At 30.2% G+C, this 18,456-nt stretch overlaps 2 protein-coding genes across 2 annotated transcripts; both read left to right on the top strand.

The window, feature by feature from the left end:
• Positions 1-96: 96 nt before the first annotated feature.
• On the top strand, positions 97-3,292 carry LOC103572602 (epidermal growth factor-like protein). Its single transcript, XM_008551256.3, has 4 exons — positions 97-294; positions 1,154-1,211; positions 2,000-2,463; positions 2,552-3,292. Exons 1-4 carry the CDS (start codon positions 140-142, stop codon positions 3,225-3,227), a joined length of 1,353 nt encoding a protein of 450 aa, XP_008549478.1. The 5' UTR covers positions 97-139; the 3' UTR covers positions 3,228-3,292.
• Positions 3,293-4,324: 1,032 nt separating this feature from the next.
• On the top strand, positions 4,325-17,121 carry LOC103572603 (uncharacterized). Its single transcript, XM_053739016.1, has 7 exons — positions 4,325-4,802; positions 8,887-9,030; positions 9,918-10,079; positions 10,249-10,425; positions 12,061-12,315; positions 14,062-14,375; positions 15,094-17,121. Exons 1-7 carry the CDS (start codon positions 4,325-4,327, stop codon positions 15,355-15,357), a joined length of 1,794 nt encoding a protein of 597 aa, XP_053594991.1. The 3' UTR covers positions 15,358-17,121.
• The last annotated feature ends 1,335 nt before the right edge of the window (positions 17,122-18,456 follow it).

Genomic DNA, 18,456 nt, shown 5'->3' with positions numbered 1-18,456 from the left:
ATAACTAAAAAAAATTAATAATCTGATGACCTTATTAGACTTATCGTGACACACTGACGTCTGGTTTATGTGACTAATAATATAAAAATCAAAATAATATTTTATTTACCAGTAATTTAACGCACTCAATCAAGTCAACATGTTTGCCAACTCATTAAAGAGTGTTTTGATTTTTTTAATCGCGGGAATTTATTTGTCCCGAGCTCAGCAAGCTGTTAAAGGTGGTTATTATCAACAATATCCACAGAGTTCCTATAATAACACAGAAGTTGGTACTTGTTATAAAAGAGTTCCGTAAGTACAGAGTTTAAATATGTTTTTATTATTTTATTACTTCAGTGTTTTAATTAAACAAGAATTTTTTTTATTTATTTTTTTTTTTTTTGGTAATTTAAAGTCAGGCAGCGGTACAAAAAAATTTTTTTAATTAGAAGAGTTCAAAATTTTTTTTTTCATTTTCAAAAATTTCTTTTCAAAAATCTTTACTAAATTTTTTGTTCGAAATTACGTAAATTAATTTTTTACAATAAAAAAAAAAAAAATTATTTTTGGCTGACGTGACTTTACCCGAAAAAAAAAAAAAATTAAAATTGAAATGAAAAATGTCTTTCATATTTTCTAAATACGTAAAATATAAAAGACTCAGCATATTAAATTTTACAAAGCCTATTTTTTGCGCAAGCCATTGTATCCAGTTTTTCCCTAGTTCTTTATATCAAGCAAGTGCACAATTTTCAATAGAATCGAATCAGCTCTTTCTGATGGGTATTTATTATCATAAATAATGCCTTTTATTATTTAATATAAAGCGCACATGCCCTTAATTATAAAGTACAATCACTTTTTTTAAATTTTATTTTGCACTATTGGAAACTACTTAATAAATAATAATTTTTGAGAAGAACGTCAGCTTTTTTCGATACTTGAGCAGAGCATTATTAAATAATCAAGATAATAATATGCTGAGTCCAAATGACCTCAACCTTTTTAAATTGCATGGAAAGCCTGTTAATAATGTAACAAACAAGTATTGATTTAAGCATCAAAAAAGTACTCATGAGTACATCACTCATGTGTTGAGTGAAAAAAATTTAATCAATAGAATGACACGAGGAAGAGAAGGATGTTGTTTTTGAAAAATATATAATTGCAGGTACCATGAAGCATTGGCTACATACAACAGGGCAGGAAATAATCAAGGATTAAGACCAGTAAATATATGAATTAAATATATGATAAGTAGGGATGTGCAAATGTCAGTTTTCGAATCATTTTTTAAATTTCAATTATTGGTTAATTATTAGAAATTTTTTTATTGAATTTATTGCTTGTGATAAGAATTTAGTAATTGGAATTAGAGTTGAACATTTGAATTTCAGATGAAAATTTTGATATTACTAATAATTAAAAAATTAACAACACGCGATAAGAACACAAAAAATGTGTAGTTTCGTATGATGAGACGGCGTTTTAAATTTAAAACTGAAAACATTTGACAAAATTCTGTAAGAATGAGGAAAAAAATAATCGGTAGCTGCTACTGATAGTTGGTAGCCAATATTGAAAAACTGCGAGTAGCTACTAATTTTATTGGGAGCGGCTACCAAAAATAATCAGCGGCAGCTACCGATATGGTTGGTAACTACTACCGAAATACTGAGAGTATCTACCGATTTTATTCGTAGCAGCTACCAGAAAAAATCAGTAGCTGCTCGCCATTATTTTTCCAGTGACTCACAGTTTTAAATACTCATTCTATTGAATAACTCTCAGCTGTAAGTTTCATAGTATAAAGTATATTTTTGAAAAAATTTTGTATAAAATCTTGAAATTCTTATTTTAAACTGTAGTTTCTCTTGTTTTTCGTTTTACGTGACTCCAGTCAAAAACTGACTAATAATTAGGAAATGTGCAAAGGATTTAAAAAATTCGAAGAGTACTATTCAGATATCTTCAGTAAATAATTTTTTTAATAATAAATTTAAAAATTAATTTCCAGCCCTGGAATAACACTTACGACAATGGTTGGGTAACAATATTGGATTGCTGCGAGGGTTATCAGCGAAACTCCATAAGCAATCGGTGTGAATCCGTATCGAATGATTGCCGCACTGGTTGTTTCGGGGGTAGATGTGTCGCGGGAACGTGTACATGTGATCCTGGCTGGTACCCAGTAGAAGGTGTTTGTAAGCCAATTTGCCGACGCCCATGCGGAGAAAACGCTTATTGCTTCGCACCGGAAGTCTGTGAGTGCAAACTTGGATGGGAGAAATCATCCCAAGGTATTTGCAGACCCACTTGCCCGGGGGGATGTGTCAACGGGGATTGTATTGCTGCTCGTGTGTGTCAATGCCATCCCGGATATACTTTGAACGCGACACGTCAAGGATGTGACGCCATTTGTGAGGGCGGATGCCAGAATGGCGTGTGTACTGCTCCAGGCGTCTGTGCTTGTAACGTAGGGTAAACTGTCCTTTCTTTTATTAGAAAAGTGAAAATAATTTTTTTAACTGACGGAGTAAAAAAAAGTAATGAAGTTTTATTATTTTAGATACGTCAACCCTCCAAGGGACCGCGAAATGTGTGTACCAGATTGTGGCTCAAGTTGCCAAAACGGATTGTGCGTAGCACCAGGAGTCTGTAATTGCAGACCAGGATATAGAAAAGATCCAGCATCAGAGACATGTATTCCCGAGTGCCGAACTCCCTGTCCAATTAATGGACATTGTGTCGCACCAGATAGATGTGATTGCTATGATGGTTATCGATTAGATTATGCTAGTAATCGATGTGTCGCTGCTAATTCTCAACAGGGTGGTTATCAACAGGGTGGTTACCAACAGGGTGGTTACCAACAGGGTGGTTATCAACAAGGCGGTTACCAACAAGGTGGTTATCAACAGGGCGGTTACCAACAGGGAGGTTACCAACAGGGCGGTTACCAACAGGGCGGTTATCGACCAGGAAATCAACAAACAGGAAACTCCCAAGATTGTGATCGTCCTTGTGTCAATGGTGTCTGTATGGGTTTCAACATTTGCAGCTGCAATGATGGTTATGTCCCAGATCCAACAGATTCCACCAGAACGAAATGTATTCCCGGCTGCCCGGGAGGTTGTCCCAATGGCGTTTGTTCCGGACCAAATTACTGTCTTTGTAAGCCGGGTTACGTCAAAGAACGCGGTGTCAAAGGCTCGCAAAGATGTGTACCTCAAAATAATTACTGATTTTTTTTCTGTACCACAAAAACTACTAGGCGTTGAATTAATAAAAATTTCATAGACATATCAAAGATTTTTTGACTTTATGCTCATTCGTGCAATTTTTATTTCTTACCCACAGGCGTCAACCCGCTGAATGAATTTCGACAGAGGATTTGTAATTGGTCTTAAATTTCTCCATTTTGACTAAAAAACATTAAACAGTCTTGGTTCGAGTCGTTACCAAAAATTTATAGTTCCAGATAAGAACGAAATTTCATTCGAAAAAAAATTCGTACTATTACTGTACTTCGCTATTACATAAAATTTATTACTAAAATCTAATTACTCCAGATAAAATGAAGCTTTTAAAAAATAACACAATAAATAACATAAGTAACGCAATTAATAATGAACTCTCTCCCGCTGTAAAATAACTCGGTAACTAAATGAAATTTACGTAAAATCGATATCTGCAGATTTCAAATCCAATCTTTCTTAGAACAATACCCAAGTCCAATGAGTCTTCACATAAAACAATATCGGTTATTTACAGTCATAACTAAAATTAATGCCGCCAAAGTTTATCCTAAATAATGAATCCGCTGAAAATCCTCAAAGCCTTTGAATCCTGAAGTAATTTACCGCCGTCCGGCCTAGAAAAATAAAAAAGGATTGATATCCTACTTTTCGCTTTGTCAAATATATATATATATGTTTTCATATGTATAGCCGATAAAGTTGGGAATAACTGCAACCAGATGGCGCCCACGTTACCACAAAATAAAATAATAATTTTGGTTTATCTTCCCCAGAGTACTGGAACTATGATGTAGAATGGAAGAACAGAGCAAGCGCGCGATGATATAGGGGTTAGTTTGAGCTTTTACGCAGGCAGGAAGCTTGTGTTGGAAGCTTTCTGGTTGTATTTAGATGCGCGCGACGTTCAGTATCTTATATAGGGCGTGTGCAGAGGGACGCGAGATTGCCAGCAGAGGAACCAAGAGAAAGAAGAGAGAAGCTAGAGAAGGCTCAGGAAGGGTGGACTGAAATATAGAGGGGGTAAAAGATGTAGACTTTGGACTGATGGCTGGTTTCAGGGGTAGACTCGCGCCGCGGGGGCGATGAGCGCACTTCCGTTTATTTCTCTTAAATTTATCTGTTCTTGTTGTTACTGGTTTACTTGTCTTGTCATACTGATTCGTCCTACTTGTTACCTAACGTCAGCCTCATTTGTTTATAAAGATTTTAGTGGTATTTATATTAACAACAGTTACGTTAACAATAACAACAATATAAGTTACCGTAGTGTAAGTAGTAGCAGTAGCGTTAGGAGTGAAAGGAATTACTCGAGGGTAAATGACTCCCGGGATGGGACGAACAATGTGATAACTAATGATTTTGTGCTGAGTGGTGAAGGTGTGGATCGTGATAGTAATCATGCTCATGTTGATAATAATGATGATGATGATGATGATAGTTTTTTTAATGAGAAACGAGACAAACGTGCTGTTACTGCTGGAGAAGATTTTTATGATGAAAATACTGATATGTCGTATGATGAAGATGATGAGGATGATTATGGTCAAACCAACACCACAGGTAATATAACTATTTTTTTAAAAATTACCCTGGAAAATAAATTTTATCTGGAAAAAAAGTTGACGAAAATTTTGGATCCAGATGAAGTAGAAGGTAAATTTGAAAAACGATCTTAATTGGTCTAATCAGATCTGGTTATGATTTGTTGGGGTTAACGGGTTGAAGTAGAGGTTGCTTTTGTAGGGCAGAGTTTTTTTTGGGTGTTAATGGGGCTGAGGTAGTTGAAAATGTGTAAGGATGTCAGTATTGACTGGAAAGAGGATTTTTTATGTCCGCTGGTGGATAATGGGATAAAATTAACCATCGCGTGACAATGTCTATTTTGTCATTGGACAATCCGGTTCACGTGGATACCATCCGTATTTCATGGCTTAGTAATAACGGATGTGAATGACCGTGGTATTGATGAAAATTATACGTTTAGTCTATTGCTTTTCCGGGTTGGAAATAATTTTTTTGGATAGAAGGAAAAATTGGTTTTTTCTATTTTTTATTTTACTACTGGGTCTGAAATTTTGTGGCGACTTTAAATATTTAAAAAAAAATTTTTGAAGAGAATTTTTATTTTTATTTTCAAATTTTGACTTATTCGAATTTTATGAGACAATAAAGCGAACAAATAATAATTTTCACTCGCATTTATTGTGACAGTAAAAATAAAGTTTAGATCAATGACCTCCTTCAAGCCCAAAGTTTTACCTTTCCAATGCAACTGACAGATTAAAGCTGCAATATTTTCTTTAAGAACGATAGCGGAAAATCGAAAGAAAGTTATGATATTCATTTTTTATTCAAAACTTTGAGGATAAATTTATATGTATGAATTATTCATAACTTTGGATACAAAAAATTTAATAAAATATTTTTTTTAATGCAGCCATTTTAACCCAATTTATAATATATAATATACCCGAGTCAAATATTTGCCCGGAATCATTTAGCCATTAAATCATTTTGAAAAGGCAGAAATTTTATGTCTTAATAAACAGACCGAAAATTTGCAGGTAATTTGAGTCAGCCTAATTTCGGCCATATTAATTTCGTTAAAGAAAATTATAAACCTTGGAAAATTTCAAGCATCAGTATAGAATAGAAAGTTTTCGGCCAAGTCAGCGAAATTTCAGCTTAGCGAGTTTTCGGTCTAGTAGTACAGTTGCAACTCCGAAATAGGAGAAATATTTATCGAAAATTGGTCCAAATTTTGGTGAAGGTCTATGATGTCACCCACAAATGCCCCCTAAAATAAAAAAGTCACCACCCCAGGGGTTAATGAGAAAAAAAATAAAAACACACCTAAAAACAATTTTTTCGAAATTACATCGTAAACAAAAAAATTTGTAAAAAATTTTAAACGAAACTTATAGAGAAGAAAAAATATAAAGAATTTTTCTTGAAATTTCAAAGCGGAAATATACTGAATTTTTCTGAGGACACCCTACTGAAATATTGAATTCACTCCTTGGTCTTTTCTCAGCTTTTTTTCGTCCGAAAAAAAATTTAACTATTTTTGGCTCCAAATTTTTTCCCTGGATATTTTAAAATTTTTTTATTTCAAAAAATAATTTATCATTATTCTGATAATTTTTTTCAGCAAATGGAAATTTTATTTTTCAATTTTTTTACTGCATGAATTTTTAAAATAATAATAAAATTCAATACACTATCGCACTAAATTAATTGATAGAAAGATAATAAAATTTATAACTTTTCATTGCGAGTAATCGATCACTCTGACAGCGTTTCTTACAAACGATAGCAAACTGATTCGATATAAAATTAAATTTAAAACTTATTTAATAAATTTAATTGTTAGACCGGAACAGTAACTCAGTGACTGCAGCTCGTTAATTATTAATTCCAGTTACCTGACTGTAAATAATTACTCGCTGCATTATTTAATCTTTTTTATAAATTTTATATGAAACAAATAAGTCATTCTCTTTAATTAATTGCCATTAAAGAATTAAAGTAATTAAAAAATTTAATTTTTTTTCCAACATTCCACTCAAAAGTCTTCTGATAAATTGCTTTAACCCTCTTCAATAATTGTATAAATAAATTTTTTTGCTTAAAAACATTACAAATAAAAAAGTATTGATTAGATAATTGCAATAAATTAAATACGAGATTATCCGGAAGATATTAATATCAATAATATGACAGGCTTTAAAATAACTCAATTTATTAACTGTCACATAATTATTAAATGTCTATAGTTCATTTATTAACTGTCCAGTAAAATTAATGATAATTATTTTGGTTTAAAAATTATTAACTTTCCCTTCTTTCACTTTTTTTTAATTTGTGATTTTTATAATTAATATTTTTTTTTTTTATTTAAAATTTTTTACGGCAAAATCATTTTTTATAAATTTTTTAAAATGTCAGCCAATATAAATAAATCATCTTATGTATATATGTATATATATTAACTAATTAATTATTTTTCTGCAAGATGTGCTATGTAATAAATTAAAAACCACTAAATTATAATTTTCATCATAAAATAGAACTTAATATTAAATCCTTTTACTCTAATGGAATACTGTCATCTTAATATTAATTTAGTACATGAAATTATTTCCATTGATTATTTGATCATTAATTATTTATTAAGTTTATTTAAAGTTTGTAGAATTGCTTTTTTTGAAGACATTAAAAAAATTAATTATAAATTGCTGAACTATAAAAAATCGGGAGTAAACTTGGATTCGATACACAGGCTGGAGTTTAAAAAAAATCACTGACACATGGAAAAAAATTATCGGTAGCAGCTACTGAAAAATAGTCGGTAGCAGCTACCAAAAAATAATTGGTGGCAGCTACCAAAGAATAATTGGTAGCAGCTACTGAAAAATAGTCGGTAGCAGCTACCAAAAAATAATTGATAGTAGCTACCAAATAATAATTGGTAGCAGCTATCAAAAAATTATTGGTAGCGGCTACCAATCGTCAATCAGTAGCTGCTACCGATTATTTTTTCGGTGGATATGGAGTAAATAGAGAGTTTCTTTTTATCATGATGATTTTGGAGTAATGTCAATTTTTTGTAAATCTGCATTCACGGAGTTTTAATGTCAAAATTCCCTTTCGAAGTATATTTCACTCTAAGGCGATTTTCGGCCTGTATTAAAAAGTATAAAATTTCGGCTAAATTTAGGCCTCTTTGAATAACATTTTATAGTTTTAGTGTGATTTTTGCCAAATTTAGTTTTTTCAAAATTTTTCGCCAAATATTTTTACCTGAGCAAAATTTATTTTTTCAAACTCAGAATTTCTTTCAGTCGTAGGAAATTTTGATAAAAAAATTTTCTCCATATGTGAAAATTTTGTCACAAAGAAAAATCATCAAAATTATGATTATTTTTTTTCGACATTTTTTTCCTCTTTTTCAAATTCATTATTAATGAATTTTTTTTTTTAGTCTCGTTAAATTGGATTAAAATACTCACTGAAATAATAATTTACCCCGATTTAAATTAAGCCATTGAATTTTTTTTTTTTTTTATTTTTTCATTTAAATAGAAATGTCTAAAAATACTTATTTTAACTTCATTAATAATAAAGTACTTTAGTACTCAATAATTAATTTTATTTCTCCTGATAAGATTATTGAGAATTTAATAAGAAATGAATTTCAAATAATTGTTTGATAAAAAAAAAATTGATTGAATTTAATAAGTGAATATTTAATTGAATAATGAAAAGTAAATGGTGCATAAAACCGAATAATGTATTTAAATAAGACTTAAGTATACATAAATAACATAATATATATTTAACGCATTAAAGCATTAAAGCTTAACTTAGCTGCGTTGTATTGATTTTAAATGTCAAGTTAAATTTAGGTTGCATAGTCAGTAAACTCGAATACAAATCCCGTGTTTTCATTTCCTGTATACACTACTTGATATCTTGTATGGATTATTATTATAACTATTATCATTATTGTTTTTGTCATAACCAAGAGTGAGGAAGAATTGTCTGTTGTTTCGCTTTATGTAAAGTTAAGTTGATAAAAGAACTCAATGTTTGTTCAATAAAGTAAACACTCATTTTATTTTATTTAAAAATAAAATTATAGAGAAGGGGCGACTCCTTGGCGCGCCGTGTGAAAACACCTGCAATCCGGACCTGCAGCACGTCGTTTGCGACGCAGTCACCGGATTATGCGAGTGTGATAAATCGTATCCCGTTAAGCTTGGGCCAACAAAAGGATGTGCAAAACGTGAGTATGTTTTATGAATTTTTTTTATAATTCCCGCTATTAAAATTGAAAATTTTCAATAAATGAAAATTTACTGCTGTCGGTCTTAATTCCAAAATTGAGCTTTCATCAGATTTCGATGTTTTGTGTCCCTAGGTAACTATTCTGACTATTTTCAGACAGAAGTTCGCGCGTGTATGCGTGGAAACTAATTTTTGTCATACGATAACTTTGAAACGAATTGACTGATTTAGACGTTCTTGGTGGCAATCAAAAGGGCTTATCAAGACTCAGATGTGGATAGAATTTCAAGTCGATCGATTAAGTAGTCTATGAGTCATACGGAAAATTAAAATTAAAAAGAAATTTTTTTTTAGGTTTTTTGCATATAACTCATAAACTACTGGTCCGATTTACCTCGCATTGTATCCAGTTCTTAATCTTGATGTGCTCTTTCGATTGCCGCCAAGCAGGCTCAAATACGTTGATTCGTTTTAAAGATATCGTAAGACGAAAATGAATTTTTTTTTAGTTAAATGCATTGTTTTTGATCGAACAACAAAATAACTTCGAATTGACTTTGAAAAGTTCAAAATTTTTAAAAAAAAAACGTTTTTGAGTTTCGTGAGTTTGAAAAGAGCGGTAAGTTTTGAAGTTGGTCTACAGGGTGAAAAAATATTTAAATGGTACAAAAAAATTAATATTCAGTTCTTGGAGGCCAAGTGATCAAAGCGTGAAAATATTCGAAAATTTTATGCACCGTTAGGTCCGTGGTCGTTGCGGACTTGGGTTCGAAACCAATTCACACCATGTAAAATTAAATTTTCTATAAAATGGATATAAATATTTTTTCTTCTAATTTTTAATAAATAAATTTAAAAAAAAATATCAATATTTTTCAAATTTAGCAAAAAGACTCGGAGAACAGTGTTACTATCGAGCAACCTGCACCTTTTCGGATCAACACTCAACCTGTACCCAAGTACTTCATAATGCAATATGCGATTGCAGCGAAGGATATCACAAAGTTGCTGCTGGAAGGTCTAATAAAAAAGCCTTTTGTGCAGAAGGTAAATCAATATATATATATATATATATATATATATATATATATAATTTTTTTTTTTTTTTTCATACCTTTATTAATTAAATATATGCATATCATATTTATATTTCATTACAACATTAATGACATATAAATAAAAATAAAAAAATCTGAATACGATGGATTTAAAATAGATTTGGTGCTGATATCAACTGATATGTCGACTCTGCTGGGAATAGCATCAGGCATAGCTGTATTGACAGGACTCATGTGCTTCGTCTTGAAGCTATTCAGCCGTGCGAGGTACTCGAGACCTCGACATTACGCCAACGCCAATCACGCTCCCCCCATGCTTTTTTCTAGTGATACAGGTAAGTACTCTATATTAATATATATATAAGTATATCAAATGAATGCCGTACATATGTATCTATGTATAAATATAAATATATATCCATTTACCATATATATACTTATACTTATTTATGTTGAATTACAACACGTGAACTTTTATTGATGTCCTTGTATCTGTAATATTTTGCACGTGTAATAAAGGTCAAATCAAGGACATGCTTGAATGGACAAGACATTTCTGCACTAAATTTAAAAGACCTTTTTATTGTATGGCCAATTATTAGATTTTGTTGTCAGGTAATTTTTTTGCTAATATTTTTACTGTAAAAAAAAAATTTAAGTTTAAAAAATTAATCGAAAATTTCATCAGAATTTAATAATTGCAGTTTCAAATTAAAAAAAAAAAAATGGTTTTGAATATATTGTTGTTGGTACTCATTCGAGAGGAAATTTATCAAAGTATTCAATGATGCCTTAAAAAAAAAAAAAAAAAATTTAACTTAATTATTAGTGACGGGCATAATTTATTAAGAACTAAAAACTATTTTTATTAATATTTATTTTATAGAAAATAAATTTTGAAAATTTAGGGAATTACTAATTTTATTAAATGATTGAATAAATAAATCGATAATTAATCGGATAACACTGAATATAGAGGTGATTAAACCTACCCTCAATAGGGATTAATTTCGCGTTATGTAACAGAATTTTAAACTCCGATTAAAATTACCAATAGGATAATTAAGTAAGGATTTAATTGAAAATAACTATTTTCAGTACAATATAATATAATAAGATATAAATAGCAAAAAAATTACCTTGATCTACTTACTGAGTAATAAAACGAACGAAGCAAGCTCTTGACAATCATAAATTTATACATATACATATATGTATATAGAAAAGGGAGGGTTAAAACAGGGTAGGGGGCAAAAGTTACTCCAAACATTTCATAAAAAAGTTTTTTTAACATTTCAAAATCATTTGTAAATTTTTTTCAAGTGTTAGTCAATATCATAAAAAAAAATTCAATGTATTTGAGTCTCTTTACCCCCTCCCCCTAAACATTAATGTGTCAAAAAAAACCTGCCCTATCATCTCCAATTGCATGACTATCTAAAATTCAATTTAAATGTCACTCCAATTGAATAATTTTTTACTACAACTTTTCGCAATGTTTTTTACTATCTGAGAAAAAGAAATTATATTTTTTAAAAAAGTTAACTTTGTAGTTAAAAGTGTCATCAACAAGTTACCAAAATTTTATTTTACAAGAATTTTATGAGCTGTTTTAAAGAAGTTACGACTGTCAAAAGAAAGGCTCGAATGCCAAAAGTTTGGCCGCTAAGCCACTGATATTATGACCGATTGGTCACAAAATGATGTTCATGGAGGTAATAACCATATTGATGACAATTGTGATACAGATCTACTATGAAAAATTTTCGATGATACTAATAGTGATATTAAAATCAACTATTATGATATTAATGATGTCAAAAATGATAACGGAAGAAAAATATCAATAGTATTGCCAAGAGTGATATTCTCAATAATAATATTAATATTAATGATATTGATAATAATAGTATCTAATGATGACATTAATATTGAAATTATTTGGAAAAAAAAAACCCCTACAATTTCAGGAATCCCATTGACGCTTTCGGGCAGACCATCATCGCGTTCAAGTCAAAGAAGTGATGGCGACCCGCTAAATTGCTCGACATTTCGTCGTCCCAGCAGTGGAGGAAGTAGAGGACCTCTTGTGCCGACTTCAAGAGCAGGTGCGGCTCGTGCCGCCGCCATCTTGCTTATTTCGTGTCATCTTCAGGCTACTAAGGACGGAACCAAGCACCGACGTACCCTCAGTGACGTTGCTGAGGGATCCACTGACGGCCTTGGTAGACCCAATAAAAAATTATTCTTTACCAAAAATAATAATAATAATAATTAATCTCTCTACAAAGATGCTCGTCTTTTATAAATATATTACTGATATATTTATTCATGGTCATGAGTTTTGTTGCAATCTACCTCCCATGTTGTCTATTCCTCAGTACATGTTCTCCTGATATGTATCGTCATTGTCGTCACTTACGTACGTGTGCTTTACACATGGGGATGTTGTCTTCAATGTGATTATGTGCTTCCTATATATTGTTCAGCTGCACTCTTTATCTTTATATATATTATCTGTGATGTAGAAAATATTTTTTTTTTGTCATTTTTTTTTTTTTTCGTTCTGATGGAGGGAATTTCAAAGCTTTTTTCGTCGGAGCTTGCCGTTCGCAAATAAAAAAAAGTAAAATAAAAAAAAAATAATAAATACCAACGAACCCCGTGAGCACTGGCGTCGTTGGTTATTTTTGTGTCAATTGCGATGTTTGTGTCGTGACATTATCGATGTTCATTGTCTTTATTTTTTATCTTCGTGTTTTTTTATGTTAATGTTAATATCAACACAACTTAAAAAAAAAAAAATAAAATATTTCAACTCAGTAATTTACATGGAAAATTTGGGGCAAAATCACTCCATTTTTTTGCAAAAAAAAAATACGGGATAAGTTGAGTCAAGAAATTTTTTCTATTTTTTTTTTGTCTGATACATTTTTTTTGGAAACTGAAAAAAGCTATTCCTGAGGTAAAATGGGTCGTGAATATGAACACAATTTTCTATGGGTCGCACTGTCTGATTTTTTTTTTTTTTTTTTTGCAAAAAAATGGAATGATTTTGCCCCGAGTTTTTCTATGTTATAAATATAGTAAAAAATGTTTCTGTAAAAAATGATTATTTTTCATATCTTCCACAATAAATAAAAGTATTTATCTGACACAATTACACATTTCGGCATTTTCATGCCCGTAACTAAAACGATAAGACACACATATCAAAGCATACTCTGCAACAAGGTTCAAACAATGAACAAGCAGTATCTTCTGGCAGTTCCCACCGGAAAATGACATAAAACAATGAGAACTAGAGAGCGTATATACAGTTAGAGAATTCACGAACATCCAGACTTGGGTGTAAATATCTTGGCTATTTGCCCTCTCGTGAATTTTCCACCAGATGTTCAACACACCTTTTCTTTTCCTCTCTCTCTTTCTCTCTTTTCTCTCTATATACTTAAAAATATATACCTCCAAACAATCACTCGTAGAAAAACTGATCAGTCGTAAAAAATACGAGTCAGCAAGATGGCAGCGGCCGATTTAAAAAATATCACTGTCGAAATATAACAAGTGATATTTTTGAAATATATATATAAATATACATTGGTAAGAAATATACCGATCAATCGTGCACACATACAATAGCTAACTCGCTGCACTCAATATTTATTTAAATATTTATTTGCATGTCTTATATTTATTTAATGCTTACAAATAAGAACACACTATTTAATTATCATTAAAAAAAAAAAAACCTATTTCCCAGTTGTTGATCACCGTACGTTTATTTTTTATAATTGTTTCTAAAAAAAAATCCTAGCACGAAGTAAAAGAAAATTGAAACTGTAAATAATGTAGAGTAGTTGTAAAAAGTTCGGAAAAATAATTAAAACTCTATTACAGTTTTATTTAATTATTTTCTAATGAGTTTTTTTTCGAGGACTGGCTCTAATTAGTTACATCTTTGATGACAGGTTCCCGAAGACCGAGCTTGGCGTCGCTGCACAGTTCGGTATCTTCGGCGAGAAGCTACAGCGCCAAGAGATTGGAACGGGAGAGAAATGAAAAAGAACAAAGACAAGCGCTACAGGAATTGAGGATGTCGCGTCAACGTGATTCAGATGCAAGCCAGCAGCAATTGGGACAGCAGCAGCAGCATCAACATCAACATCAACAATTGCAATTGCAGCAACAAACTAACACACCTTGTCCTAGTCCACGGACTCCGCATTCAACTGACGAGTTATTGCCTGCTGTTGAGGAAGGCAAAGAAGCTTTTTATAATGAGGCACGTTTTTTTTTTTTGTTAATTAATTGTTCATTATAATTGCCCACTTTTCACGCGAAACACTACTTTCATTATTTTAGAATTTAAAAAAAGCATCCAGGTATCCATAGTTTTCCGTATGGATTTTCTAAATAGAAATTCAGATACTCATACTTTCCTACATAGATTCCTATAAAAATCCGTACTTTCTTATGTTGATCCCCATATACTGAAAAAAATTATCGGTAGCAGCTACCTATTGGCAATCGGTAACCACAACCAATTATTTTTTAGTAGCAGCTACTGATGATTTCGATACCAGTTATTGAAAAAATCGGTAGCTGCTACTAAAAATTAGGTAGCGGCTACCAAAAAATAATCGGTAGCGGCTACCAAAAAATAATCAGTAGTGGCTACCAAAAAATAATCGTTAGCGGCTACCGAAAAATAATCAGTAGTAGCTACCGATTGCCCATAGGTAGCTGCTACTGATTTCGTAGTTTCCTAAATGGATTTTTATGGATTCCTATATAATTCCACATGCATTTTTTGATGTGATACTTAAATAACACACTGTAGAAAATTGGGAAATTTCACTTTGGAAAATTAAATAAAAAAAATCCATGCTCTGAAGTAAATCCGGATTTGAATCCGCGTTTACTTGTCAAATTTTTTACAGTGCGCCCAATAAATTGAATAGTATTCTATGAATAATTAAAAAAAACTTATTTAAAATCAGGTAGCAACAACTTCTGGTACATCACAACTTCCAAGTACGTCAAGATCAAAACTTACCCACCAAAAATCGTTGTCATCATTACCATTAACAACAACCGCAGTTACCTCATCAACGACAGTATCATCAACAATGCCACTAAAAAAAAAGCGTAATGTTAATAATGAAACGGCCTTTACAACTTCATCTGCCGTGTGTACAACAGCCTTTAATAATAACCGAGACACCGGCAACTGTTCCAACGTAGTTGATATTTTTGAATCATAGACCAAATTTTTTAATTTATTATTCAATGACGTTTCCAAAAATAAATGTTTAAAGTGACGTGACTTTTTTTTATTATTGGTCATTAGCGAGTGGAATTTAATTAAAGTTATTAAAATGTTATATTTATTTCTAATTGGATATTTAAATAGAAATGAATTTATATAGTGCCAAAATTCAGGTATTAAATATATGTAAAAAAAAAAATTGTCCGGGTTCTCAAAAAATTAATTTTTATTAATTGGTTTTGATTAATATTGAGAAACAATAAAAATATCAAGTCACCTCATTTTGAATATTATATTTAAAATATTATGACTAAAAGTCTGATAATATTCCCGCTCAAACTCTTCCTGAATATCCTACGAATTATAAAATAATACGTTCGAGATGAGTTTTAGCAGCTAAACAAAAAAATTAAATATCTAAAAAAATAAAATATGTTTTGTAATTACCGACATTTACATAATCCGATTAATTTATTTTTTTCATACTTATTTACTTATTTAAAATAAAATGATTATTGCATTAACAATTATTATGATTATTGAGGCACGATAAAATATATTTATATAAATATTTAATAAATGAATGTTTATAAAAAAAACATATATATGAAGCTTTGTATACGTTTTTGCTTGTGTGCGGTTTTGATGTCGATTTGGAATAATTATATTGATTAATTATTATTGAAGCTTTAATATACATTATATATATTCATTTGTTACATATCAATGTCGCACTATCGTGCCTCTTTAGACAAAAAAAAAAAACTAAAAAATGTTTACATTAGTATTGATATTTATTAATATTACCAGTGTTAAAAAATCTCGTTTCAAAAAAATTCCAAAAATGTTCGATATAAAGAACTTTTGAATTTGAGACAGGTTATAACTTTTTTTTAATTTCAGGATGTGATAGGAAAACATTGGGGGCAAAATGGGCCCCGTAATTGAGGGACCCATTCCCCCCCCCCCTATAGATTATTTATAACTCATGTGGGTAAATTTCAAGTCAAATAAGAGCGTTTTCAAAATATCTTTCAAAACGTATACTTACTCCATTTTCTTTTCCAAAATAGAAAATTTTCAAGTCTAAGATTTTCGAACTTTTTTTTGATCCATTCTATTAAAATGAATCAATAAAAAGTATTGGAAATTAGTGAATATTTACTGAAGATCTGATCAAATCAGTGACATAGGGGAGGGGGTAAAATGGGCTTATATTTATATGATATATAACCTTTTTTTTAAGGGGCCCATTTTTTCCCTCTTGTCTATATAAAATTTTTGTTGCATTGAAAATTCACTGATTGAAAAAATTTTGACTGATTCATTATAGGAGCATGAAGAAAAATGGAGTGGATACGTTTTGAAAATTGTGTTCTATAAATATTTGACTCGAAATTTATGCATGTAAGATTTTACAACCAAATTTTTCACTGTAAAATTCAAAAAGTTAAAATGTCTCAAATTTTGAAGCTCAATATATAGAATTTTATTGGAATTTTTTGACAACGGATTTTTTTCTCGGGTATTAATTATTATTAATTATTATTATATATTATTGAGTCTACAATTGTTAAATATATATATTTAAATATTATTGATGTATTATTTTAAAAAAATTTTTATTGATAATATATAAGAGACGTATTAAATAGTGATGGAGAATGCAATATTGAATTGTTAAAAAAATTAAAAAATATAAATATTAAAAATAAAATGAAAAATAATTTGCTGAATAAATTCGTACATTAAATAGAAATGGAGATAGTTGACGTAATATTTATAATGTTTACACGTTCGAATGATAAGTGAATTTTAAAAATTTCATTTTTGAATCATTATTTGTGTTATTGTTGAGAAAAAAAAAAGCAAACGGAATTTAAATATTTATGAAATTGTTTGTTAATTGTATTTTTTAAATTATCAATTACTAGTGTTATGGCGTTAAGATTTTTTTTGTTAATTTTTTTTTAATTATTGTATAATAATTATGTTCAATTGTATTTTAAAAGTTGAATAAAAATTTTTTTTTACAATTCATTATTTTTTTTTTTCACACACCATTTTTTTTTTTTTTGGAAAATAATGTCTAAAATTTCAAAAATTATAAAAATCAAATTAACCCTCATTCAAAATTTTGTGTCAATTATTTTTACTCGGGGTAAAGAAATTATTATATTGGGGGAAGGAGAAATGAAAAAAATGGGGTATTTTGGTCAAAATTATTAGGATTATTTTTATCTCGTGTAAATAAAGAAATTAAATATTCAAACGTTCTAACAAAATTGCTATAATTGTAAAAAAATATTTTTTTATCAAGATTGCACAGTAATGACTAATGATCATGACACACACAATTAGCTCGTGCAATCCGCGAGTTTGTCAGTCACGCAATCTAAAAAACAATACATTAGAATAATAAATAATAATTCAATCGGCCGTATATCTGGTTAAGTGTGCTTTCGCTTGTTTCGAGATTCGGTATCGTGATAAACTAATAGCATTGGTTAGAAAAAAAAAATCTTTTAATTCATAACAAAAATTTTATGAAACGCCTGAAAAATGGGCATTCCAGAACAAAAAGTTGAAATCTCATGAGATTCTTAATAAATAAATTTTTGATGCCAATGTAACCCAGTCATGTAACAAATTTGTAATGTCGGGCAAAAAACATGCACATGAAAAAAATGCTGCTGCACCAGGACATGGAACTGAAACTACTTGTATACTCTAGGTCAGATATTTAGCAGTAACAGGACTAATCCTACTGCAGATAAATTTTTTTGCTGCAATAGCCATAGAACTAGTTTTGGTGACAGTTAACGCGGGCAATATTTTAAAACTGAATTAAGATTCAAAAATTTGTCTAAGCAGCTTTCAGAGATCCAAGTTGCCTTACGATTCTAGTAATGCTTCGACGTAATTTAAAAAAAAATGTCGGGACCCATTCTGATTTTTGCAAATTTCCTTTAACCGAAAATTTCACGGAGCGCATTTTGCCCTTTTCACCTCTTACATTACTAAATGATTCAAATAATGAACCTATGCATGAAAGTAAACTAAAATAAAATCTTCACTAAAAAAGTACCGAGAC

The sequence above is a fragment of the Microplitis demolitor genome, chromosome 5 (genome assembly GCF_026212275.2).
Source record: "Microplitis demolitor isolate Queensland-Clemson2020A chromosome 5, iyMicDemo2.1a, whole genome shotgun sequence".
Taxonomy (NCBI): domain Eukaryota; kingdom Metazoa; phylum Arthropoda; class Insecta; order Hymenoptera; family Braconidae; genus Microplitis; species Microplitis demolitor.
This window is presented reverse-complemented; position numbering and strand designations above follow the sequence as displayed.

Bases quoted from the DNA above. Each gene is read 5' to 3' on its own strand.
- LOC103572602 (XM_008551256.3), top strand. From the start codon at position 140: ATGTTTGCCAACTCATTAAAGAGTGTTTTGATTTTTTTAATCGCGGGA. The intron at 295-1,153 runs GTAAGTACAGAG...ATATAATTGCAG, and splicing joins ACTTGTTATAAAAGAGTTCC to GTACCATGAAGCATTGGCTA. The intron at 2,464-2,551 runs GTAAACTGTCCT...TTATTATTTTAG, and splicing joins GTCTGTGCTTGTAACGTAGG to ATACGTCAACCCTCCAAGGG.
- LOC103572603 (XM_053739016.1), top strand. From the start codon at position 4,325: ATGAGCGCACTTCCGTTTATTTCTCTTAAATTTATCTGTTCTTGTTGT. The intron at 9,031-9,917 runs GTGAGTATGTTT...TTTCAAATTTAG, and splicing joins AACAAAAGGATGTGCAAAAC to CAAAAAGACTCGGAGAACAG. The intron at 10,426-12,060 runs GTAAGTACTCTA...CTACAATTTCAG, and splicing joins GCTTTTTTCTAGTGATACAG to GAATCCCATTGACGCTTTCG.